The 27,100-nt window shown below is 37.9% G+C and overlaps 1 protein-coding gene across 1 annotated transcript in view; it reads right to left on the bottom strand.

Annotated features, from left to right (window-relative positions):
* STK17B (serine/threonine kinase 17b) overlaps positions 1 to 25,466 on the bottom strand; it is a 37,897-nt gene extending 12,431 nt beyond the window's left edge. The window contains exons 1-3 of the mRNA XM_027865921.1: positions 25,259 to 25,466; positions 10,538 to 10,700; positions 5,836 to 6,048 (exon numbers count right to left, since the gene is read on the bottom strand). Coding sequence (XP_027721722.1) covers positions 5,836 to 6,048; positions 10,538 to 10,659 — 335 coding nt within the window. The 5' untranslated portion in view covers positions 10,660 to 10,700; positions 25,259 to 25,466. The remainder of the gene's footprint in view (positions 1 to 5,835; positions 6,049 to 10,537; positions 10,701 to 25,258) is intronic.
* Between the last annotated feature and the right edge of the window lie 1,634 nt (positions 25,467 to 27,100).

Below are 27,100 nucleotides of genomic sequence, written 5' to 3'. Positions count from 1 at the left end.
ACACACACACACACACACACACACACACACACACACACACACACACACACACGAGAAAGACTGTCTATCTGGCCAGCATCAAGCTTCGCAGAATCTTTAGGCTTCTGAAATGGCTGTTGCTGTAGAAATAACTTTTCTTTTACCCAAAAGAAATCTTAGTGGTAAAATACAAGAATATTAGAGCACCTAGTGACAATGATCATGACCAAAGAGTTTATGACCAACAGACTGTAATAAATTGGCTAACCACAGGAAAGGAAAAGAATACTTGTTTCCTAGGTGGTAACATCTATAAAAGGCTAAATGTTTTCAGAATAGGAAGGCAGGTTAAAGTTCTAGGAAGCAGAAGAGATGTAGAAAACCAGAGACAAGAGAATAAAAATAATGGTGCTTGGGTATGGTGACTTAGCATATGCTCTGACAATGGAAAAGAAAAGAATCAAGAACAAAAAGAGAAGACAGAAAAGTTCTACACCCTGCAGAGGATGGAGTCAAAAAAACTCAAAACACCTGTACCTCAGAAGTTGCTAAGGGCATCAGTGTAACATGTAGGCAACATACCAACTAGTAAGACTCATCAGTATTTACTATATATAGCAGTGTCGTAGCACAGTGATATCACCCTTTACAGCTACATTTACAATACAGCATAATTATTTTTAAAAGACAAAGAAATATATAGTATATTTTATGAAGACTGCCAGAAAAAAGGTAAAAGTAAGACAGTTCCCGCACCTCAAACCTAAATCTCTAGCTACAAGAATGACTAGAATTTTCACTATAAAACAAGTGAACATATTCCTTAGCAGAAAACATTAATAATCAAAAGAAAATTCAGGTAGTTCTAAAAGCCTTAATTAAATGGAGAGGAAATAAATAAAGAAACTAAATCCCTTTTATTTAATAAGGCTGTCAAGATGGGATAGCTTTTTGTATTGAAATCCTTTCTTTTTCTGAATTATCTTATACGATGACTTTGGAAGACAATTGAGCCTTTATAATTAAAGAGCTACAGGGGAAATGTCACAAAGTCTATTGTCCTATCTCTAAACTCCAACAAGATAAAATGGCAATTTTCTAGGGATGCTTAAATGTTACACTAATTCTATCATTATGCCTTGCACGAAAACAGGCTTGACTGTTTCCATTTATCCAAAGTCTGACATGGGCTCTAGGCAAAACAATCCCTTAATCACTTTTGAATGTCTTTGAACTGCACAATTCTGTTAAAATTCAATGACAGAATAGGTGTCAAAGAGACTTGACTTAAAGAATAATTTCACAAATCAAAATTATAGTTTTTAATGATCGTTTTGCTCCACAAAGAGTAGTTCTTAAAATTATGTTACCAGACAGTGAACAAATATTTTATCCCCATTTTACAGACACAGAGATGGTACCATACAGGGACTTAAGTATGGGCTAAGGAGACAATAACCAGGTGCTCTATGCTAATATCATATGACTTTTGAAAGTAGAGCAGCTAAAAATAAGTCACTTCTCATGATCTAGTGCTTTGTATATTAGATCACATTGACTTATTATTTTAATAGTCTAAGGTCACTTTACTTCTTTCACCTGAAAATGCTGACACCAAAGTACTATAATTTGAAAAATGATTTAAAAGTAAAAGCAGCAGTTCATGAAAAAAAAAAACAGGTAAAAAGACAAGGATTAAGTTGAAGATTTCATTTGACAGGATGTGCTATTAAGAAATAGTATAATCCCTTTTAAGTTCATAATGCATTAAGCAGGCCCTATAAAATAAGAGATTTGTATGATCATCAATTTAGAGCAGGATGCAACCTTAGGCATTTCTAGCCTCATTTCCTCATGATACAGGATGGGGCCCTTGAGGCCCAAGGATTGGGAGGAGGTGGAGGTGGTCACCTGACTTCTGATGGTCACATAGGAGTTAAGTAGCAAAGTTGGGAACTGAATCCAGTTTCTCTGAATACCCAAATCCATACTCTTTCCAACATGCCACACTGTCTCTACTATTGTTAGTCTCTTCTAATTGTAATTTTGATGAAAATTCATAGTGGCAAGAAGCCAATTTTTAAAAATATTATTTCCAAAAAAGTTCCTTCCGAGCCCTTGAAAGCCATGCCGACAAAACATGAGCAGGTCCTACTTGGCTGGAAATGCACCAAGTGCAAGCCTCACAATCCACCTATGTCACTTAGGAAAAACAGTCTAGGTAAGTCAGAAAAAGTCACCAGGTGACCCATTTTTTAGCTGCAGTAACTCATGGAACCATCAATTAAGACATGAAGTCATTGTGTTCTGCCTAAGTGGCCTGAGTTCTCATACTAATGAAATTATGGAACTTTAAAAATATTTAAGGATTTAACCTAACTAGCAATTTGCAAGCTGGTACACTAAAAATTTAAGTTACATAACCTCACCTGGGCCTTCACTGAAGTAAGGCAATCCTTTCATACCTTCCCAATCAATTCACTGTGCCACTCACCACAGTGGCTTTTCCAAGCCTTTCATGCCTCCTGGGGTTCCTCTTCTCCTCACTCTAACAGCTGAGGACCTTGACTTATACTTTACTGAAAAAATTGAGGCCATTTGCCAACAGCTCCCTTTTCTTCTCTCCTCCTCATCTCACATCACTCAAATGCCTTCTGCCACTCTCTCCTCCTTCACTTATCTGACATGAAGATATGGCCTTTCTCATCGCCAAGGTAAGCTCCTCTGTTTGAATCTCGATCCCATTCTATCCTATTATCTCTAGGTGACTGCCTCCTCTATCATCCCCACTCTCTCAGTCTTTCACTATCTACTTTTGTCCCTACTGCCTATAAACACACTCATGTGTCCTCCATCCTTGAAAGAATCCTCACTTGATTTGACTGTCCCAGATAGCTATTAACTTATATTTCTCCTGACTTTCCTGGCTACACGCCTTGAGAGAGAAAGAAGTCTACAAGTGGAGTTCCCACTTCCTCTCCCCTTACTTTCTTTTAAAGTCTCTACAATCTGGTTTCCAAACAAATCAATTAAACTGAATCTTCTCTCTCCAAGGCAATCAATGGTTTCTTAATCACCAAATCTAATGGCCTTGCCTCAATCCTCATTTTTTACCTTTCTTCAGTCTTTGCCATTGTCAATCACCCTCTTCTTGATATTCTCCCTACTCTACTAGGTTTTTCATGACACATACTCTCCTGGTTCTTCTCCTAGCTGAATAGTCCTTCTGTCTCCTTTGTTGGATATTGGTTCTTCATCTAGGTCATGCCCCTGATGGTTGTCCCCTACAGGTCTGTCCTTGGACATACTCTCCTCTTCATCTATGCTATTTTACCTGATGATCTTATACAGATGATTCTCAGATCTATTTACTCAGCCCTAATCACTCTCCTGACTTTCAATCTTATACCTTTCAACTGCCTATAGGATACCTTAAAATGGATGTTCCAGAGAAGTCATAAACTCAACAAGTCTAAAATTGAATTCATTATCTTTCTCCCCAAGCCCTCTTCTCTTTCTAAGTTCCTATGACTGTCAAGGGTACCACCATCCTCTCAGTCATCCAAACTAGCAATCTCAGTGTCCTCCAAGAGTCTTCATTCACTCTCATCCCACATATTTAATCTGTTGTTAAGTGTGGCTGCGTCTACCTTCAGAGCTCCTTGCAGATGTGCTTAACGACATCTCTTATATACATCCCCTTCTGCCCTTTGACACAGCCACCATCCTGGGACAGGTCTTCACTACCTCATACTCAGAGTATCACATCATCCTGCTGGTTGGTTTCCCTGCCTCAAGGCTCTCTCCCACTCCAGTCTGCCTTCCTCCTTGCTGCCTGATTGATCTTTCTGCAAGCATAGGATTCTTACCATGTCATCCCTCTACTCAATAAACTCTAGCACCCTGGCCTTCTTGCTGGTCTTTGAACACAATGCTCCAGTCTCCTTACTTCCATGTCCATCCTCCTCCATAAATATTTCTATTAATAAATACTGATAACAAGATCAAAGGCCCATTCATTTAATAGTATACTATAGTTAAAATTTTGAAAGAGAAAAAAGTATTGCTTTTTGTATAACTAAACTATATGTATTTTATGGAGCAATAACAACTAAATTCCCATGTTAAGGGTCACATCAAGTTTAAATTAAAAGAACATAGTGGTTATTATGTGAAAAAAAAAGCCTTCATAAAAATCTTGGCAGATATCATGGGAAGGGAAATACAACATTTTCTTTTTTAATTAACAAAGACTGGACAGGGTATTTTTAGGGCAGGAAGATATCACATAGCATATACTAGATATATTATTTTGTGTATGGACACTATCAGCTTATTTTTAGTTTTAGTTTTAAAGATGAGCTAACGGTACCTTGCAACCCAACAATTCTGCTCTGTTGGCATGGCTTTCAAGAAATCAGTAGGAACTATATTAGATAGAATGTTTTATTCTATACCACGAATGTTGTGGTGTTGTTGTTTAATGCACTGCCACTCTAGCTATATGTAAATTTTAACATTTATAAATTAATAGATTAGTAGGAAGGGGAGGAAATTTCTTCAAACCATGATTCAAACTGAGTTATGATTTTGGGATTTCAAAGCTATTGTCCTTGCACTGAGTTACTGCAAATCACTGGAAAATAAGCTTCTCTGACTTGTACTATTACTTCTGCTGCTGCTGCTTACAAGAAGTAGAAAACTTTTAGGGTATCATCAGATCCATTTCCTAACCTGTTAAAAGGTATCTGCAGAGCATGCTATATGGAATTTACAATTAAATTAAAATATGCTCAAGATATATATTTTGTAAGGGGAGGGGCAGGAAAGATGGGAGAGAGAGAAAATAGAAAATAAATGCTTGTTAGTTGAAAAAAATTCACTGACAAAGAACTAGATTTCCATAATATATGGAACTTGACCACTTTGAAAACAAGTATGTCACAAAGATTTCTTCCCACATTCCTCAAATTCAATCATAAGAGCTGAAATGTATAAAGTACTTTAAGGTTTATAATGGGCTTTTCTAACAACCTTGTGAGGTAAAGTTGTCTAATTACTATTATCCTCATTTTACAGATGAAACTGAGGCTTAGGGAAGTTAAGGGTCTTGTTTGTGATCATCTACTTAGAAAATGTCAGAGGTGGGATATGAAGCCAAGTTTCTCATTTTCAAGTCTACCGCTCTTCCCACTAAAACAACCTAACAATATTGAGTTTCTTTAACACAGTCTTAGTTAGTTCTTATTGATTGATAAAGCTAAAAAAGTTATTTTTTTTAAGGTAATAGCTGGTCAATGGAAAGTCTAGAACAGGGATGTTTCTTTTTAAATTGACCATCACTAATGTTTTCAGTGGGTCAATTTAAAAATAACAACAACAAAAAAACCCTATCTCTTGTCTAGGACAAGAATTTAGATTTTATGACTTGGGTTTAGAGACAGTTTCAAATGTGAAATTAAATGAGTGATTTAGGCAAATATAAGTAACTTGTTAAGATAAAGAGAGGAGATGGTTCCAAAGTTAAGTTCTGTATTTCTCAACCAGCATAAAAAGATAAAGAAGGAAAGAGGCAGAAATTTTAGTTGATCATCATTAGGTACTCACGTGATTGGGTGCTTTCCTTTTTATGTAAAGAAAGTAATTCCCTAACACAGAAGACAAAGTATGTTAATAAGATAATCAACACAGAACTGTTAGGATGGAAAACAAATTAGCAACTAAAATCACTAGATGTACTAATACAAATATAAGACTGTTCTGAACATATTTGCTTCTTTGTTCTTGATGCATCAAAAAGCAAATCCTGCTGATCACTTACTCACTTATAACAAAATGGAAAAAACGTATACTTACTATTCCAACACCAAAATGATTTCATTTGAAGTTTCATAGACTTCATGGAGATTAATCACACGGGAACTGGACTCTGTTAATTCTAGCACGGCAATTTCATGTAGGATCTCTGCTCGACAATCTTGGCCTCTTCTTCGCTTCTTTAGAAATTTAGCAGCATATTCTTGGTCAGTGGATTTTGAAATACATTGTCTGACCACAGCAAATTTTCCTCTGAAAAAAAGAGGGAAAAATCAACTATGGTTTTTAAATCAAAGAGCCAGATACAGAGTAACTCCTCTAAGACCATCAAGCCTTTCAAACATCCATATCATTCAGGTATTTGCCATATCTTGGTTTCCAAAATAAGATCACATTTTTATCTACTGTTAAATAAACTCTGTGTTCTGTTACATCAAGGAAACTACAGCAGTTCATCAAACCAAGTCTTACAAAGTGGGTAATAATAATGAAACAAAATTATTTTCTTGCCTAAGAGACTGAGATGATTCATTGCTTTAAGATGGATATTAAAAGTTGGTCTCTGAAAGTGTAATAGATAAAAGTAAACTATGATTCTAAAGAATACAATGGATGAAACAAAACAAGACTGAAAAATCCATGGTGAACCTGTGTGATAGAGAAATAAAAATACTCTTTCAGTCAGATTGATTTTAAAGTTTAAAGTTAGTCAGGTATATTTGTAGCTCATATATATTATTATTATTACTTCTTTATACTATTACCAAGCATAAATGTGGTAGATGCCATTTACTAAAACAACTAAGAAACAAAAATCACAGCAAGGAGGTAAGGGTATTTTAAAGTCCTACTTTACAGCTATTTACATTTTCTCCAGTATTAGTATTTAAAAAAGTAAATTTACTATCCATATATATTATTAACTTATTTATATTCAGGGTTAAAGAGGTAAGTGTTTTGTGGCATTTTTCATTCAAATATTTTAAATGCCTTGTAAACACAAAAATTGAACTTGAAGATGTACTTCCATAAACACATAAAAAAGTCTCATTCTCATTTCTAATCATCAGAAAACAATTTCTCCTCCCCCAAAAAAGAAAACAATTCCTCCCATTAATATAGATCCTAGAAAAAAAAATGTGGCTTACTTGATCTTAGCAAATATTACTTCAATGAAAAGCAAAAACTGTGTTTAAAGCAAAAATTACAATTTGAATTTTAAAAAATTCTTGAAAATAGGCAAAAGTCAGACAGTCCCTACCTTCAAGGTCTCAACAACCCAGTGGGTGAAACAAGCTGATACGTACAATCAAGCTATGTACAAGATAAATAGGAATTAAGAAGATACTAGAACAAAGAGGGTTTTGGGGAAAGGCTTCCTGTAGATGATGAGATTTTAGTTGAAACTTTAAAAAAGGTAGGGAGAAATTAAGGTGACATATAAACAGAAGATATAAAAAAAAATCTATCTTAACAAAAGAATAACATTCTCATACATATGATACATAATGGCTAGCCAAGGTAATAAATATCCTAAAAAACATAAAGTATCCTTTCAAAAAAAAGTAATAATTTGTAATAACAATTATGACCTGAAGGCTGCATTGTAATGTCATGAATTACCAGTTTCTGGAAGGAAAAAAAACCCACAATTAACATTAGTAATGATGATGATGATGATGATGATGATGATATAGCTAACATTATATAGTACTTATAATGTGACAGACATTGTGCTAAGTGCTTTACAGTTATCATCTTATTTGATCCTCACAACAACCCTGGAAGGTAGCTGCTATTATTATCTCCATTTTACAGACTGGGAAAGCGAAGCAAACAGTGGAGTGACTCGCCCAGGGTCACACAGCTAATAATCTTCTGAGGCCAGAGTTGAACTCAGATCTTCCTGACCCCAAGCCTGGTGCTCTATCCACTGCACCACACAGCTGCCTCAAGCAAATTATAATTGGGCCAAGATTTTAATACTATTCAATTAAATAAACATTTGTTAAAGACCTACTATGTGAAATGTACTTGGGCACTAGGTAATTTAAGATCACTAACCAAAAATAAGACCTTTCCTCAAAACTTTCAAATTTTTATTTGCAGATATTTACAGTTGCATTTTATGGTAAGGATTTTTTAAAGGCAATACGGTGAGGTAGTTAGAAAATCTATCGTGGAATCAGGAAGACTTGGGTTCAAGTCCCATTTCTGACAACCAGGGCTATTTGACCCTAGGCAAGTCACTTAAACCCTCTTTACATCAGACAATTCTCAGAGACATATAAACTGCCAAGCTGCATCAGCATAAGGAGTTAGTGTCCTTACTGGGAGTGCCCCACACCATGAAATCACAGGCCTAGTCCCATCTCTACTTTATAAATCAGAAGCCTGGCACCAAAATTAAAATTTTCATTTACATGCTATTAAATTAGTTTATTTAAATTGCTCTTGTCAAAATGCCTGGTAATCTATTGCCAGGTAATTCATTTTCCTTCAACTCTGAAATGCTACTCACATTTTAAAAGTATAAATGGCACCCTGCTCCTAAAATATTCTATATTTAATTGCAAAATGGTGAAATAAGTAAAATGAATTATACATCTTCACTTGGCATCTAAAAGTCTTTTCTTAACAATAATTCTCAACTCAAGTACTCACTCAGCAGCTAAACTGCCTTGCAGTTAGTCTACTGCATTCTACAATACACAATAAAATTTGAAAGACAGAAAAAAAACCCACAAAGGAAGTTGACATTTATTTCTGAATCTGCCTCACCCTTCCAACCACAAGAAGTTCTATGAAAACTTGCTTCACTTAACAAAAAAAAAAAATAAAAAAAACTTAAACTTTACCCAACATATTCTAAAAAACAGGAACAACTCAAAGTTTCTTGAGAATATTCAAAACTTTACTAGTAACTTCTGTATGTTTCCCTTCTGTTTACTTAAGTTAATGTTTGGTTTTTTTTTCTGAAATACTTTATGGGAATGAAAAACAGCTGAATGGAAAGCTTTATCATGCATCACCTATTAAATCTGTATGTGCCTGCACTTTAAAATGTGCAAAAATACTAACTGCAACAAGATTCTGATTTCTATTTCCCAGGCCTATATGCCAATTGAATTTGATAAACAAATTCAAAGAATATTTTAAAAGTTCATGAAAGGAGAAGTATCAGCAGTTTCAATTCATCAGTGTTCAAAAAAAAATCAGTATTCATTTCATGAATTATTACCCTATCCTAATTGATAAGTTTTGTTTCTTTTTGTGGGAGGGGAAAATGTGTTAATACAACGGAGAGGTTAATCACTTTCCATCTCTTTACTAAACAGATACCTCAGAAATATTTAAGCTTATTTAAACTACACATTTATCTTAAACCAATGATTTTTCTATTTTAATGGTGCCTCATTTGTAAAAACAAAAACCAAACAAAAACACCTTTAATTAATGGTTCTGCTATACATTATTAAAGATTAAGTGCTCTGAATCTAACCTCACTTCATATGTTCCATTAGTTGTCAAAGATCCATTGACTCTACCTTGCAATATTATTCTCCTCTTTTCTATTTTTACAGATTATGACACAATGATCACATCTGTCAATATAATTTTCAGTACTTTATGATCAAGGACAGTTAGCTGCTTTCTTACCCTCTTCCTACTTATCTTGAGTTCAACTCCCTGTTAGTTATTTTATTCAACCATTTTCAAGCCAAAGATAATTTTCCTTAATGAGCAAACAGAAGCAAAAAAGAGCTAAGGAGTTTTCTACTTATCATTTGCTCTTATCATTGATCTTACGTAACATAAGTTGAAGTCTTCTCCTCCATTACAATTAACAAAAAAAAAAGGCAAAGAAAACCCCCAAAACAAACCCTAACATACTATTAAAAGCAATTCAACATTTGTTAACATACTTAGGAAAAGTAAAATACAAGAATATCATTCTTTCTGTTCCTTTTTTCAACTTAATACAACAAACTGGGTCTATTTCCTGGGATATCAGGTAAACAGTCTCCCTTATATGCCCTTGTCTGCACATTTTTATGACTAAAAGATGTAGTTTTGTTTTGGGATACATAACCTAGGTTCTTATAGGACTCCCTCCACAAGCATTATTATACAGGTAGACAAATAGTTAAGGCCATGACCTTAATCATTAAGAATACAGTTATCCCTTCCACATTGTGGGGGCTGGGGGTGCAGTGGCCCCTGAGATCTGGGAAATCCACATAAAATTGTTTTGGCCCTCCTTCCCTCTGTACCAGAGAAGAAGTCTGAATTATCATGGTATTAAAAGATAAAACATGTTGATACTATACAATACCATACATAGATTTTATGCATTTCTAAGTTTCTAAACTTTTTCTGTGTCATCTGCAAGCCTTCGCATCTCATCTGCAGCTTTGACAAAATTCCCCCAAAATTCCCATTTAATTTCTTATGCCGACCTGTGATATGTCGAAACTGTAATGGGGAAAATCGCAACGTGGAAGGAATAACTGTATTCCTCACAGTATGTCAGAAAAACAAATTCTGTAATTCACCACCAAAATAAATGTCCACAAGTGTTCTAAAAGGAATTTCCTTTAAAAAGGAAGGGAAAAACAAAACAAAACAAAAAAAAGAGTATAACTATAGAAATAACGGTTAAAAATAGAACCACCCCATGCCATCATTTTATTTAACTCAATGATACTAATCTCTGGTTCCCATTAAGCAGGTTCCTTACCTGCCCAGCTCTTTAGATGTGAGCATGTAAAAATTGTGAAAGTTTTCTGTCTTTATTGGAGTTTGGATAGATGTAGACAGCATGCCTGAGAGGCTCCGGCAATCAAATCTTCTTCTGGACATATTGAGTACAAACGTATTCTTCTCTAGTTGCTTATTTTCACCTGTTTAAAAAATACAGGACATACTAACTTAAATGTAATTAGAAAATATGATGCTATCTCACAGAGACAGGATATGAGTTACATTGTATAGTTCCAAATATAGCCATAACATATGACTAACAAAAAAAAAAATAAGATCGAATACCTTTTCAGCCTGCAGAGGATGTAGAAAAAATAATAAGTATGCCTGTAAACTCAATTAGCTTTATTCATTTTCAGAACATAGCTAAATAAAACACTTTAAAAACCCTTTATGCCCTGGAAAGTCCTTTTATTATATGTCTCCTACCTATCATTTAACCCAAGCCTCTTGTTTTACATATGAGGAAACTGAAGTGCAATAAGATAAAGTAAATTGTCCAAGGTCTCACAAGCATAATTGAGCTGGACCCAGGTCTTCTGAATCCAGACCCAGCACATTCTGCTATGCTACTAAATTTTCCTCTTTCAACTCAGAATAATGCTTGGACTCTAATTTAAACAAAATAACACTGAGCTTCATGCTTCAACCTGAGGAAAGATGGAAATGAAAATTAAATAGTATGAAGTTATTTTTTGTATATGCAACCATACACTGTATGCATTATATTTACTTATAGAACCTGCTACTTTTAAACTATGGAATTAACTTATGTGAGGAAAGGTGACAACATACTGAAATCTCTGCTATACTTCTCCCATCTAATCCCTTTTCTCTACTCTTAGTTCAGGCTCATCACTACCACCTAGATTACTACAACAGACTCTTAATAGGTTTCCCTGCCTCAAGCCTCTTCCACACGAGCCATTTACAACATGTCTCCAACACATCTTTCCAGCCTCATGGGTACCCTACTACTTCCTCCCCAAACTCTATGGTCTACATCAATCGGCCTTTGCTCTGTCCCTCACATGTCCCTCCATTTCATCTCTGCACTACTATGGGGGCCATCTCCAGTTATCCTTATCTGTGTCTTACCACTGGACCCAGGTGGCGCTGCAGAAGAAAGTGAGGCTGTCGACTTTGCACAGCCCTTCCTCACTTAAATTCAATCCACTTGCAAGTCATAGCTTTCCTGATGTCAAAGTCCTCTTCAAGAGCGAAGGACAAACAACAACAGCACTACTGTACTGGCTGCCCTTCGTCTCTCGGAATGTACTGTCTTCACTTCTACCTCATGGAGCCCCACACTTCATTCAAGATTCACTTCATGAACTGTCTTCTACAGAAAGTCTTCAACTGCCAGTGTCTTCTCTTCTTAACTAGCAAGGATGCATCTAGTATGTATTTCTTCTTTATATACTTATAAATGTGCATGTCTCCCCTTAGAGAATGCAAGCTCCTTAAAAACAAGAACTGTTTAATTTTTGGTCTTTGTATTCCCAGTGTCCATAGGGCACAGGGCCTTACATACAATAGGTGCTTAATAAATGCTTACTGACAGACTGGTTGATTATAGCATGGAACTTGGTCCAATGGTTATGTGTTAAATTTACTAAGTTTTTTTCATTTCTCAGAAATTACCACAACTCCTCAGGCTCCTCCTCTTCCTTTAGGGGGTCAGGGCTAAATATATCTGGCTCTCAAAATGTATGTAGTATGATGACAAATTATCTTGCAACTGCTATATCGGAAATGTATCTATGATAGTATGTGAATGGTGTCAATTCAGACTCATCTATAGCAGAATACTCTATTCATTATCACTGGGGACAGTATCAACTCCTGCCACAACACACAATAAGCCAGAGGAAAAGAAAACACAAACTGAACACAGCACATCTTGGGGTGCTTTCCGAGTTGGTCTGCATACTGGGAGAGAAAAAAGACAGGTTCATTCCTTCCAGAGTGGGAAGGCCTGCACCTGATTCTCAATCTGCAAACAACCAAATCTGCTTTGAAGGCAAGATTGTGGTCAGTCTATTACCTACAGATGGCAGTCACAGTCCTTTCTTCGAGTACCTTAGCCAAATACTAACCCCAAAGCTACTAAAGGAGATGCAAATATGCTGTAACTTATGAGGATCCATTACTGCTCTTGTTATTTTTGCCAGCTATTTTGCTAACAGAATTCTGTTCCTATAGGACTTTAAAGGTCTGAGGTTCAGAGAGACAAAGCATCCTGCCTATCAAAGTCATATCAAAGAAAATGAGAAGGTTGCTTTGATTTCAAATCCAGAATTCTTTCCTCTTCATATTTTATTTTGTTTTTTTTTTTAATTTCCATTATTCTTTCCACCTCATCATGCTGCCTCTCATAGCCTCAGGCAGAACAACAAGCATCATATATCCAGTCTGGCCACCACTGTTGCTTAAAATTTTAATTTTGGGCTCTCACCTTTCTCTCATGTCTAGCTAACGCTGTGTCATCATAAGCCTGTAAGACCTTTACTTTTTTTAAATTCAATTTCATTTTATTTTCAAGTCCTCATTCTCTCCCTCTTCCCCATTGAGAAAGAAAAACAAAACGTTCCAAACACAAAACAGTCAAGCAAAAGAAATTCTTACATTCACCATGTCAAAAAAAAAAAGATGCCTTAATCTACACATCGCCTCTCTGTCAGGAGGTGGGCAGCATGTTTCCTCCTGAGTCCTCTGGAATGGGGGGTTGGTCATTGTGTCTTTCAAAATTGTTTTCTTACAATATCGTTACTACAGTATCAATAGCTCTCCTGATTTTGCTAACTTTGCATCAGTTCAAACTTTTCGTAACAGTGATAGCACTAAGAACTAACTCTGGAAGACCCACAGCTGAGGCCACCTACACTTCCTTATTGATGTTGCCCATACACAGGAGGAGGGTAGATCTGGGCCTCCTTTTACTCATTTTAAGACAGGGTGTCTGCTAAGATTTTTCTCACTCTAGACACATCAATCACTTGGAGGGGGAAAAAAATTTAAAAACAGTCACTGGGCGTTATTTCTAGCTAAGATATGGATCTCCTGGAAACAGATATATGTTTTGTGGTCCAATAGGAAAGGGGCTTAGTGTTTAACTTCCTCTAAGTTGCCTTTATAGCTAGCAGTTCCCAATTAATCTCAATGTAAATGGATGCCAAGAAGCAACAGTTAGAACTGAATATGGAACAACTGATTGCTTTAAGACTGGAAAAGGAGAACAACAAGTCTGTATTATTGTCACCTTATTTATTTAATTCATATGCAGAGTAAATCATGCAAAATGCTAGGCTGCATGAATCAAAAGCCAGAATTAAGGTTGTCTGGAAAAACATCAACAATCTCAGATATGCAGATATCACTCTGATGGCAGAAACTGAAGAATTAAGAACTCATTTGATGAGGGTGAAAGAGGAGAGTGTAAGAGCTGGCTTGAAGCTTAACATCAAAAAAACCAGGCAACTGGTCCTATCACTTTCTGGCAAATAGAGGGAAAAGAAATGGAATCAGTGTCAGATTTTATATTCTTGGGCTCAAAGTTCACTGCAGATGGTGACTGTAACCATGAAATCAAAAGACACTTGCTCCTTGGAAAGAAAGCTGGTAAATTTGGATAGCATACTAAAATGCAGAGATATCACAGTCAAAGCTATGGTTCTTCCAATATCACTATATGGCTGTGAGAGCTGAATTATAAGGAAAGCTGAGCACCACACAACCGATGCTTTCAAACTGTAGTGCTAGAGAAGACTTTTAAAAGTCCCTTGGACAGTAAGGAGATCAAATCAGTCAATACTTAAAGAAATTAATTCAGGCTATTCACTGGAAGGTCAAACACTGAAGCTGAAACTTAAATGTTTTGGCCATACAATGAGAGGACAGGACTCATTAGAAAAGATCCTGCATGTGGGAAAAGACTGAAAGGAAAAGGAAAAGGGGGCTAGCAGAGGATTAGATGGACAGATAGCATCACGGAAACAACGAATATGAACTTGGACAGACTCCAAAAGATAGTGGAGGATAGAAGGGCCTGGTTTGCTATGGTCCATGAGGTCATGAAGAGTCAGACACGACTGAACTGAACAACAATAACAATTTCAAGTCACCAAAATCAGCTATTGGGAATAATAGCTTTTCACGTTTTGTTTTGTTGAGTATTTTTTTTTCTTTTTTTGGTGAGGCAATTGAGGTTAAGTGACTTGCCCAGGGTCACACAGCTAGTAAGTGTCAAGTGTCTGAGGCTGGATCCATCATCTTTTTCAAAAAACAGCACTGTCCCTATGTCACTCCAAAAGTTTCTATCCCTACAAAAAAAAGGGCATCCAGGGTTCAGGCACCACAGCAAGAGTATAACTACGAAGACCATCTCCTGTTTAACATCCGCCTTGTATAATAATGCCTTTCTTACCAATCATATGAAAGGTTTTGTCAGCCTGAGATATCATGAAATGTTCTCTGAGTCTGTATAAAAGTTCTCTGAGCCTAGAAAGTGTTGTCTGGGCTTTAATTCCTGTTGGTGGAACCCAGCAGTCTGGTCATGTCTGGTCCAGCCTGCAATGGTTAACTGGGGCAAATTAAAGACATATTTTTTTAGGATTTCCAGCATGAGTCATAGGGAACCCAAATAGAGAGGTGAATCCTTTTTAAACCTGCACAATGTTCTCCTGTCCAGGCTAAAAGAAAACTATATCATCCACAAGGTGATATACTCATTGAGCAGAGTCCCCCAAAACTCGTGAATCAGATGGTAGAAAGTGGCAGGTGCATCAGTTAAACAGAAGAGCTTAACCAAATGCTCATAATGCAGAGCAGTGTTCAAAAGCTCTTTCATTCATCCCTGGCTCTAATTCTAAGATGATATACCCTTTCATAGATTCAGGTGGTATAAATCCATGTTCTCTGAACTCCAGTCAAAATGTCCACAATCAATGGGAAAACAAAGCACCTATAAATAGGAAAACTAATTTAAATATTAGTAAACTGGTAGAGGGACACAATTCACTCCTCTTTTGGAGGTGGGGGTGAAGGTATGTGCTAACAACCAGAGAAACTAAACTCTTTTAACCTTTGCTTGGATGATTTCTCACTGTAAGGTGGTACAGTGGATATAGCGCTAGGTCTGAAGTTAGGAAGACTCATCTTCCTGATTTCAAATCTGGCCTCAGACACTAACCATTTGACCCTAGGCATGTCACTTAAACCCTGTTTGCCTCAGTTTCCTCATCTGTAAAATGTGCTAGAGAAGGAAATGGCAAACCTCTCCAATGCTTTTGCCAAGAAAACCCCAAATGGGGTCACAAAGAGTTGGACATGACTCAACAACAACATTCTCACAGCTCCTGGGTTTCCTGCTCACTAAATTCTGCCAGAAGAGATGAACTGGACTAAAGGTCTAAGGGACAACTATAAGCACAGCACAGAGGAACTGGTCCATGTATCCCTGTGAAAGATGCCTCACAAGCCTTGTCTTTTCAGTGGGAATTCCTTCTATCCTCCACTTCAGAGATGTGACCATTGCTGAAGTGGAAGCCTTTATGTAAAGGCAGTTCTTTCTTGGAAAAAAAAAGAATCACAATAATCTGAATTCCAGTCAATGCTGGGATCATCTCAGCCACCAGAATCCATTTACCACTTTGAATACTGTTATGTTTATATCCCTCAAAATGATGTGTCCCATATGACCTTCTGCCTTCCATGCCAATGAAAGTCAGATACCATGCCAATCATACTTCTGAGATGTCAACTCTCTATTTCTCTCAATTTTCTACGGTCCAGACTTACATGGAGGAAGTAGTCCCTATTTTTTTTTTATCTGAATACCCAGAACCAAGCAACACTTAGTTCATTCATCCCAAGGGCTTCTATTCCTCTGAGTGGAGGGCTCTGGCCATCCAATGCCTAAGCATCTTCCCCCTCATTTAATAAATATTAGTAAAAAAAAAAAAAGACATTTAATAAATATTAGTAAAATTCCCAGAGAATTTTCTCTAAATGAAAAGTTCTTATCTTCTCTGTTTGGTCCAGTGGTCAGGGGCATCAAAGTTGAAGTGAAGTTTGTGATGAACCAGGAATACCCATTCGCTTCCACAGTCAGATGTCTTTTATCCCTAACCACTTTTCTGTATTTCCAAGCATAAGCCTATCCCTCTCTCCTGTTCAACCAAATGCTGAACTAAAATTTGAGACTTATTTAATTCTTTAATTCCTCACTTAACTCCTCCCTGAATGCCTCAATCCAAATGCATCTTTGTGGCCCTAAACAGGTCATGGACTAGTAGCAATGAGTTTCTGTATCATTTTCTTAACATGATTCCAATTGAGTACTCAAACATGGTTAAGAACTTGCTCTTTAAACAGCTTTATCTATTAACAGCGAACTTCCTTTTTCCATTGGGGGAACTGCTTCTGCGAGCACAGCTCTTCCTAATTTCCTCACTGTAAAATTACTTGATGTACTGGGAAGACACAGGACTGGGTCTTCAAAAAGTACTTCTCACTGGCCAAGTAAAATTGATGTCTACTCCAGCTGCGCCTTAAAACAGGTACAGCATTGATAGTAGTTTAGACATAGGGATGGGGCCTGGTACAGTTTTCAGTACTAGAGGAGCCAACAAAACTATGTGACTAAGCCAAGTCTTGTTGGTCTAAGGTGTCACTGCTTAAACTCATGCAGCTATCTTCCCCAAGCCTGTAAACCATTTTCACCATTCTGCTCTGTGGGCTCCAAATACCTGAAGACTGATAGAATTCTCAGAATAACTATCGTATCCAAAATGTAGCTAGAATTCTCTATCAACTTTATCAGACATAGGCAACAGTCTCACTCTCGGTGTGTGCATTGGGGACAAGGCACAGATGCATGACCACCAGGAAAACTTAGCAGAAAGCTTAGTCGATGCAGCTATGACCTTCCCAAGTCCCTGAGACTTACCTGGCTTGGACTCCCAACCCAGATACAAGTAAATCTACCTAGTGTGTAGGTTCTTAAAAAGGGGTCTGCTAGCATGTTTTTTAAAAATATTCTGAGGGGCTGGTAGGTGGCGCAGTGGATAGAGCACTGGCCCTGGAGTCAGGAGGACCTGAGTTCAAATCGGCCTCAGACATGTAACACTCACTAGCTGTGTGACTCTGGGCAAGTCACTTAACTCCAATTGCCTCACCAAAAAACCCCAAAACAAAACAAAAATATTTTGATAACTGTATTTCAAAATAATTTGGTTTACTTTGTAATACTATTTTATTTTATGCATTTAAAAACATTATTCTAAGGAGACTATTGGCTTTAGAAGACAGCTAAAGGGGTCCATGACACACAAAAAGATTAAGATCTCCCAAACTAGTAGTATTCGGCATGTTTGTGGTCAGTCTAATTATCCTATAAAGATAGTCATCATTCTTCTTTGACCTGAAATATCTCAGCTACCTACATATCACCATACGTCCTGCTCCCCCTAACCCACCAGCATGCTATTCTGGCAACGGTAATACAAATGCAATGCATTTGTCATCTTCTACTGCCAACATGACAGTAAGAAGCCTACCCTCTTCTAAACCAGGAAAGACCAAATGGAACTATCTCTGCACACACAGGGAAAGAATCTTTTAGCAACATTCTAACCTTTTAGAACCCTTGATTCAGGCTGAGTTTGTCTAACACCATCACCCTGGGGAACAAAATTTAAGGAAAGATCCTTCTTAAGTTGCAGCATTGGGACCATGCCCTGTTCCCTACTCATTGGCTCCCTTCCCTCTATAATGGCTCTCCTGCCACAATATATTTGCCCAAGTATGAAAACTAGTGCAACGGGAGGAATCTTGTGGTACACTTTATATACAAGTTGGTAGATGATAAGCATAAATTCAGAGATAGTAATGCAGTAAAAAGAATGTTGAACTTGGAGTCAGAATGTAAGTGAAAATCTTAGCTGTTATTTACTACTAGTCTGATTTTAGCAAGTCACTCTTACTTTTCTGAGCCTCAGTTTCCTCATTTGTAAAATAAGGGAATTGAACTATGTGGAACATCTTCAAAGCCCCTTCAAGCCATGGGTGTGCTAGAGCCAGCTCAAACTGTCTCCATAGACAGCTGATAAATTTTCAGTGTAAGCATGTATGTCTTGGAAATCAGCAAATGCTACAAATCAAGGCTTGGTTTATTGTTCCGTTGATTATTTAGACTTAAGAAAGCAATGGAGAAAATGCTAATAATACAAATTAAATTTAAAAGTGTATAAAGCATACATTCTGTCTCCCCTCCCCCAAACTGGGTGTTAAACATTTACCAGCACACCCTTGCCTCCAGCTCTAGAATTATGATTCTAAGTATAGCACATGGTACAGTTATAGAGTACTATTTGGGAAATAAATGTGTTCTCTTAGTTCTAAAACAAATAGGGGTATACCTTTAACACATATATTTGTGGACTGGTAGGTATAGGGGAGGGGAGTTGCTAATCATATAGGCCTAAAACACCATATCATATTTAGAGCCCTGAAAAATGTGAATAAGCAAGTGGTAAATACTCAGAAGAACTTCCAGATTTGCCTTCTCCAAATATGATTAAAAAAAACAAAAATAAAAACAAAAACTGCTGCCTCGGCTGCCTTCCTTACTATAACAAGTCTGGCTACACAGTAGTTCCCTTGCATGGACCCAGACAACCTCATGATAGATAGTAAAACAGCAGTGTCCTAATTGGTAAATATTTTGAAAAGCTACAGCAAAGAAAAAATCTATCACCAAATTTATCTGAACTTAACTGTAGTACTGTGCTAGGCACTGTAAAGATAATGTTGATGGACACTGTGTATTTCTATCAGGGCCTCTAGTGTAAAGCGACCCATTTGCAGAGGTACACTACCTAGCTCCCATTTGTCCTGAGTACATGAAGTCAGAGCTAACAGTCCTAAGGGTTTTTAATAAATTGGACTATTCCAATAGACTCCTAATTGGTCTCCCTGCCTCATCTCCCTTCCTTCTCCAATCCAGCATTCACACAGACACTAAATTAATATTCCTACAACAAACAAAACAAACCTGATCATGTCACTGCTTTGCTCAAAAAGCTCAGTGGCTCCCTAGTGCCTTTAGGATAAAAAACGAACTCCCATTTGAGATTTCAAGCCCTCCATTCTATCTTTTCAGTAATTCACATGACTTGCCCCCATTACACACTCTCCCTTCAGTGAAACTGTTCTTCTTTCTATTCCCCGAATACCAGATTCCATCTCCCACTTATGTCCCTTTTCAGAAGTTATTCCCTGTCCCTATTTCCCCTCCTTACCCTCCACTTCCCATGCCTAGACCGTGTTCCTCTCCTCACCTCTGCTTCTTGGTATCACTAGCTCCATTCAAGCAGACCTCTCCTGATTCCCAAAGGACTGCCCCGCCCCCCCCACACACATTCCTTCCCCAGTGAAATTTAAGTTCTTTTAAGATCTTTAACCTATTTTCATGTTTACCTTTTCAAACTCAGGATCTGGTAGTTGCTTAATAAAAACTCTTTTTGAATTGAATTCTCTGGATTTATGTTGAGGTAAGAAGTATGCCTAACTAATATAGGCTATAACATATTTTGTGGCTAAATATTAAAAAGACCTAATACATATAGTATAAAGCAACAATCAGGAAATTAACAAATTCATTTTCCTCCTACTTTACTATTTCATTCTTTATTCTTTCCTTATAACCAATTCTCTATATTACCCCTCCATTAAAAAAGAAAAAAAGGCAAGATAAGATTTCTATTCTGAGACTTCCAGAGTGACAATGGACTGGCTCTCATCTGAACTACTATTTATACATTCTAAAATTTAAGTTAGGTGGTCAGGAACTGAAATGTGTATCACGTATGACAAGCCGTTATTATATACTGTAGTCTTAACCCACCCCCAACACACACACACACATGCTGAAGAGTCCAAAGAATCCAACTAAGAAATTAAAGGAGTATTGTACTAGGTAAAGTATTATCTGATATTGTAAGACTTGGTTAAATAAAGTAAGAACCATTTTACAATCTTATCCAAGACTTCCATTTCTCTACAAAGCACTCCATACACATATGCCTACCCAAGTTAGACCATCAATAATGACAGTTTACTATTTATCAAAAGCCCTTTAAGGTTTGCCAAGTGTTTCCCCTACCCTGTGAGGAAAGCAGTTTTAAGTATTATTATCCTCCTTTTACAGCTGGAGAAACTGAAGCTCAGAGTTAAAGCATCCTATCTGTGGTCATACCACCACTAGGGCTATAGCTAAACCCCCAAACTTCTGATTCTAAAGTCCAATGCTCTTTCTGTAATACTAGGATTATTCATCCTATTGACGGGCTGCTGTGTATTTTTATTTTGCTAGTCTCAATGTGAAGAGTATTAAAAGCAACGGAGACCAATATCTAGAGTCATAGCAACGCACAGGGACAGCCTTTGAATACCGCTGCCTTTTTTTTTTTTTAACAAACATAAATAGGAATGAGGAATCCCCTGAAAGATCTAATTTTGGGGGACAGTGTAGATTGGAAAGCTTCTGGCATGTGACAAAGAGTAAGGGACCTCTTTCTGAAATCTCTGCCCAATCACACACGGGAGAGGTGATCAGGGAACATGCCCATAGATGTGGCGAGTGGAGAAGGAAGGAGTTATTGGAAAGAGAGCCAATGAATAGCAGCGAACCTAGGAAGAGAGAGATAAAAACACAGGTTTCAGTGATATTTTTCCCCTAGGTTCTGAAAAAGGAAAGGCTGTATCCCAATCTCTCTTAAGCATTTTTAACTTCCTAGCTTTTAAAATGCCTGCACTGAGAAAAGCATAAACAGGTCTGGTTCCATTGACAAATACAGGAGCACTCCAGTTAACTGACTGAAGCTTAAACATTTTGGTAGTTAACTGCCCCAGGGCTGAAGTCCTCTGAACCAGCCCCAGCCTTGAATTCTGTGCCAAGAAAAGGAGGCATTCTACTTTCTTCTTCCTGTACTTTCAAAACAAGAAACTGGCACCATAACTGTCAACCAGGATAGACAGAGGCTGAAGAATGCATAAAGGCCAAGAAATACACAGTATTATGAAAAAATCAGGTTTCTGCTGTAAAAAATAAATTATTCTTATTAAAAACTACAAGCACAATACTACACATAAATTTAAGTCCATTAATTTCTGCATTAAAGATAATATATTACTGTTAAGTTTGAAAAAAAAACATTGCCATATTACATTATTATACATGGATGGTGGGGTACTAACAGGAAGGAGGAATTGGACAGCAATGAAATAAAAGAAAAATCTATATTACATTAAAAATGAGAAAATGCCTAATCGGCTTATTAAATTGCTACCATGATTGGAGAACCAGTAGGAGAGACACTTGGTCAAAGATGGAAAGAAATCTTCAATATTTATCAATATATACACATATGTATTTTTTTGTTTTGTATATATTTGTTTGAAAGTTGTCTCCCCACTAGATTGTAATCTCCTTGAGAGCAGGGGGTGTCTTTTGTCTCTTTTTGTATCCCTAGCACTTAGCATGCTTGTTGACTGATTAACATATACTGTGTGGCTTTGGGCAAATCATTTAACCTCTTAGTTCTCGAACAACTTGCTAAGACTAAAATGAATTACAGATCTGTATCAGTAGATGGAATTGACATACTTCGCATTTATTAAAAAAAAAGACCTGACAAAATCATAGATCTGGATAATTCCTCCCCTACGGTAACCGTTGCTCACTTGTTAACAAATATCTGTTTTAACTAATAGATGAAAAATAAATAAATGCATAATTACTCAAGTAACATTTTAAAATTTCTGGGTGGTAAAGATCATCTTCTTGACAATAACATCATTCAACCATAGCACATTACTAAATAATAAACTAGGTGAAATTAAACTTATCAACTTATCAAGGTAAATGTAAACCACTTTTGTTGAAAACTCAAGCAACGAGAAAATTTCAGCCTAAAAGGCAGTTAACACTCTGTCAACAATGATGACCTAAGGCACTAAAATACTTTTTAAATGTTCTTGAATGAAGAGCCCTGTCAAGTTATAAGGCACACATCCTACCAGAAATACATGCTAAAGTTTTAGTAGTCAGCAGCTCAGATGAAAATTAAGGGAATGTTTGACACTGATTTTCTTGCTTGTACTGTTGGAAGGGGGAATAGAAGGAATTTGGTATGGAAATTCCCAGTATTGGAAGAATACAGTTCTACAGTTTTAACCTTTTAACAATTATTAGTTTCAGGTAACAGTAGTAAAACATTGCTGGTACAAGATCAACCATGAACTTTCTGAATGTAAAATGTTTATTGCCACAGAATATCAGACTATCTGGCATTCTCATCAATGAGTCAAGTCTAGAGTTTTCTTCAAAATGATGCTGTCTTAATGGAACCATTTTAATTCACTATTTAGTCATCACACAAAAATAAAAACCAGATCTTTGTTCCCCAAAATTAATATTTCTAAGTTTAAAAAAAAGCATTCCTTTAATAAAATTACATATAACATCTGAAGGTTTCTTTTTCCCATTATTTCTTAAATTGCCTTCAATTTTTTAGGCCCATATTTTACAAAATGGAAAAGTATCATCTGAGATATAGGTCAGAATTTAAAAAAAGATAAGCATGTAAAATAAGTGTGCCATAATTGAGATATTATTACATAAAAGATTCAATCATTTGTTTGTAAAAGGCCCATCAAATTTTGGGTACAACTAAATACCACCAACAGAGAGGAAATTGGGAGAACTGATTATTTCCTAAAGAAAAAGATAATTCCACATACATGTTTTTAACACTTATAAGCAAGGAGAATTTTTAAATTTGCAAAAATTAATAAATAAACCCTAAATGCACCTGACAGAAGGCTATAAAACTGCTGAAAAATACTTTCTCATAGTTTTCAATGAGAAAGTAAATTTACTGACCTTAACTTTAATAAAATAATGCTCCTGGGCTCAAAAGCTTAATGACAAATTCCAGAAGAGTTTTGAATGTATTTATGAAATGTCCATTCATATATTTTCCATCGTGTCCAATATTTCCCTTAACACAACAGGGTGTCACAGTGAAACTATACATTTACAAAGATATGACCATTTAAAAGAGTCAACCAATAGCAATAAAAGAATCACAGTTTCAGAGCTGGAAAGGGATCTTCAAGGTTCAAGCCCTTCATTTTACAGATGAGGATACCAAGGCCCAGAGATGTAAAGGTCACCTAATTAGCAGGTGACAGTCTGGTTTTCAACCCACGTCCTCAGATTCCAACTGCAGGACTCTTTCTACCATACCAGGAAGTCTCATTACAAACTCTAAAATCTCATTAGCACTAAGTACATCTCATTACTAGATAAACAAAACAGTAAATGTGTCATCCAGTCCTCTGGGTTCTGCTTTGGGAGTCTTTTTCTTTTTTTACTATTTTTTACTTAAATTTTTACTTAATATTTTACTTAAAACATTTTGCATTTAGGTATACTGGAAGAAGCTGGTTTCCTTATTGAACTCCAACATTCAAAGCGCTGACTCTCTGCCACCATTTATGAAAATAATAAAAACTAAGACTACCAATGTGGCCATTTCTTTAATTTTTTTTCTATTTTCTAGCTTGGGATGACTTAAATATGAAGTATCTGCCTAAAATGAGTGACAAAGAAAAAAAACTTTATGGGGATAAGTCAAAACCTTACAAAAGTACATTTCTGTATATCCCTACTTGTGAAAGCTTTTATTACTTTTTTTAAAGGCCGGTTATAGAGAAGTTTGAGGAAGGCAAACGCAGAGGTCCTGACTAAACAAGAATGAGAGAAAACAAAAAGCAATTAAGTGAGGTCTGAGAAGCTGAACCCTACAGGGTAAGCAAGATGGGGAGTAAACTCTCATTAAATGAAAAAGCAGGTCCCCCTTCACCTTGTGGGTCCCAATCTGCACATTCACAACGTGGAGGAAAACACTGCATTCTAAGTAAACAGCCATGAAAACACATACGCTAATAAACATCTGACATGCACAAGTGAGCTCCTGTCCTAACTTTGCTCGAACCTAATCTGAGAACTTCAGGAGTGGAAGGATGACACGCTGGACAAACACTTTCCCACTTGAACAACTCTACCCTTCTCTCCCTCCACGACCCGGAGCTGGATACTCGGGTGGGAGGCTAGACTGGAAGCTCAAGGTTTTGGGAAAGAAATCAGGGGAATGGACAGGGTCTGGTGCAAAAAGCAAAAACTGAATCGAAGGGTCGCGTCAAGTCCCTTTCTAGCGGTGTGCTGGTAAAAGTTTAACAACCGCCTCTGGGTTGGGGGTGGGGAAGTATTCAGGGCACACTTTTAAAATTTAATCTTCATTAACATTTTCGCAGTCACTTTGTTAAGTCTAGATAATCAACAAAACAGTAAGTCAAGCCCGGACTTTATTTCCGAGGTGCAAAGGCTCACGCTATTTAACACCTAGCCCACCGCGTCGCCTCCTCCAAAGAGCTAAGGACTTGAACTTGACCCCAGGCAGCCTCTGCCCGCGCCACCTGCGTCCAGCCCCAAGACCCTCCGGACTATTAGGAGAAGCTGCCGCCCTGCCCGGGCCCAGCCGGGAGGGGGATGGCGGCGAAGCCTTCCAGCCGGGGATCCCCTCACCACGGGGGGCGGGGGCAGAGCGAGGACCCTCCCCCTCACACTCACCGGCGGCTCCCCGCTCACGCTGCCCCCTCGACGGGGGAAATCCCTAGGTCCCGGGCCAAAAAAAGGGGGCGTTGGGGAGACCCCCGAGTCCTCAAGCTATGGACGAGGGACTTGTCCCCTCCTTCCTTCCCGGCGGCGACCACTTGGACTCCGAAGGCAACGGCAGCAGGATCAGCAGCGACGGCGGCGGCGGCGACACCAACCAGACCTTACAGTTGAGGTTTGAAAACTTGCAGCCTCGTCGTCCCGCAGCCCAGCCCCGGGGACTCCGCCCCCTCCATCCCGGCGACCCAATCAGAGTCAAGTTCAGGGGCGGAGCCGACACGTGACGGTCTAGGGAGGGCTGGCTGCTGGAAACTGAGGGTGCAGCCCGTCCCAGGCTGGCCCGGGGTGTCTCGTGGCGGGCAGTGACTTGGGAGTCTGCAGAGACCACAAACTGGGTGGGGGTGGGGCAGAGCTAATTACAAGGAGAGAGGGAGAGGGGGGAGAGGGAGGGGGATGGGGGATGGGGAAGAGAAAGAAGTGGGGAAAAGGGGAGAGAAAGTGAAGCGGGGAGAGGGTAAGAGAGTAAAAGAGAAGGGGAGAGAGGGGAAGAGAGGAGAGAAAGGGGAAGAGAGAAAGAGGGGGAAGAGAGAAAGAGAGAGAAGAGGGAGGGGGGAGAGAGAGGGAGAGAGGGGGCAAGGGGAGGAGGAGATGGGAGAGAGAAGAGAGAGACAAAGAGAGAGAGGAAAGAGAGGGAGAGGGGGAGAGACAGAGACAGAGAGACATGCAAAGCTGCCCAGTGGTGCTTGTGATCAGCAGAGAGGAGGCCAGACCCAGGGCCGGGGATGCTTAATTTCGATGTGCTGGCCTCCCAGAGATGGAGTAAAACGACAAAGCGGACTGGAGATGATGGAGGGCCAGTGAGAACTTTGTGCAGCTGTGGGACAGGCTTCTTTGCTATTCCAACCGCAGTGGAATGATCTGAACCTTTCTCTAGGAACCGGAGAGAGGCAAGGGCTGTGACATGAAAATTCTTTGGTAGCATGGGAGTTTGTGCAGTGAGATTTGTGGCAGTATCCCCATCCCCAGTGACCCCTCCTGTCCTTGATCTTTTTTTTTTTTTTTTAACAGTTAAGGGGAGTGAAATGACCAGGAATCATTGATTATTCAGATTCTCTCAATGAATGAAAACTAAAATAGTAAGTGCAGAAAGATAGTTTATTACTTGAGATGTCCGAAATAGAATATAATTATATACGTATATTTAATATTCTGTTTGTAACAGGATACATCAATAATGAATTATAGAACACTGTTAGAAAAGCCCTTTCAATATAGAGAAGTCGTGAAAAGACAGCCCCAGGACAGGCAAGGTATGCAGCAGGTTAGAGTAGTGGTGTTACATAATGGCCACTAATCCTTATGTAAGGATCCTTGGGGGTCACATATTGATTTAGTTTTAAAATGTAATGTTATCCATCTTATTGTGTTTTTATTGATTTTGTTTGATATTTCTCAATTATATTTTAATATGGTTCAGGCCCCACACCAAGTTTGATACCTCTGGGTTAGGGTATAATATACGGGGACTGCAACAAAGACTTAAAGATTTAGGGGATAAAGATTGGATCTGTGGTTTTATTGGTGTAGGGAGCTTACAGATGGGAAAACTCCACCATCATCTTTTAGTCTCATAGAGTTGCCTGAAGTAATGAGATGTGAATTGTCCAGTGTTGAACAACCATAATGACGTCACACGTAGGACTGGAACCCTCATCATCTTGGTTTCAAAATCCTGTCTCTGCTCACTATATTATGCTGCCCCCATACTGTGTGTGTGTGTGTGTGTGTGTGTGTGTG

Source organism: Vombatus ursinus, unplaced genomic scaffold, assembly GCF_900497805.2.
Source record: "Vombatus ursinus unplaced genomic scaffold, bare-nosed wombat genome assembly UNPS02014779.1, whole genome shotgun sequence".
Lineage (NCBI taxonomy): Eukaryota > Metazoa > Chordata > Mammalia > Diprotodontia > Vombatidae > Vombatus > Vombatus ursinus.
This window is presented reverse-complemented; position numbering and strand designations above follow the sequence as displayed.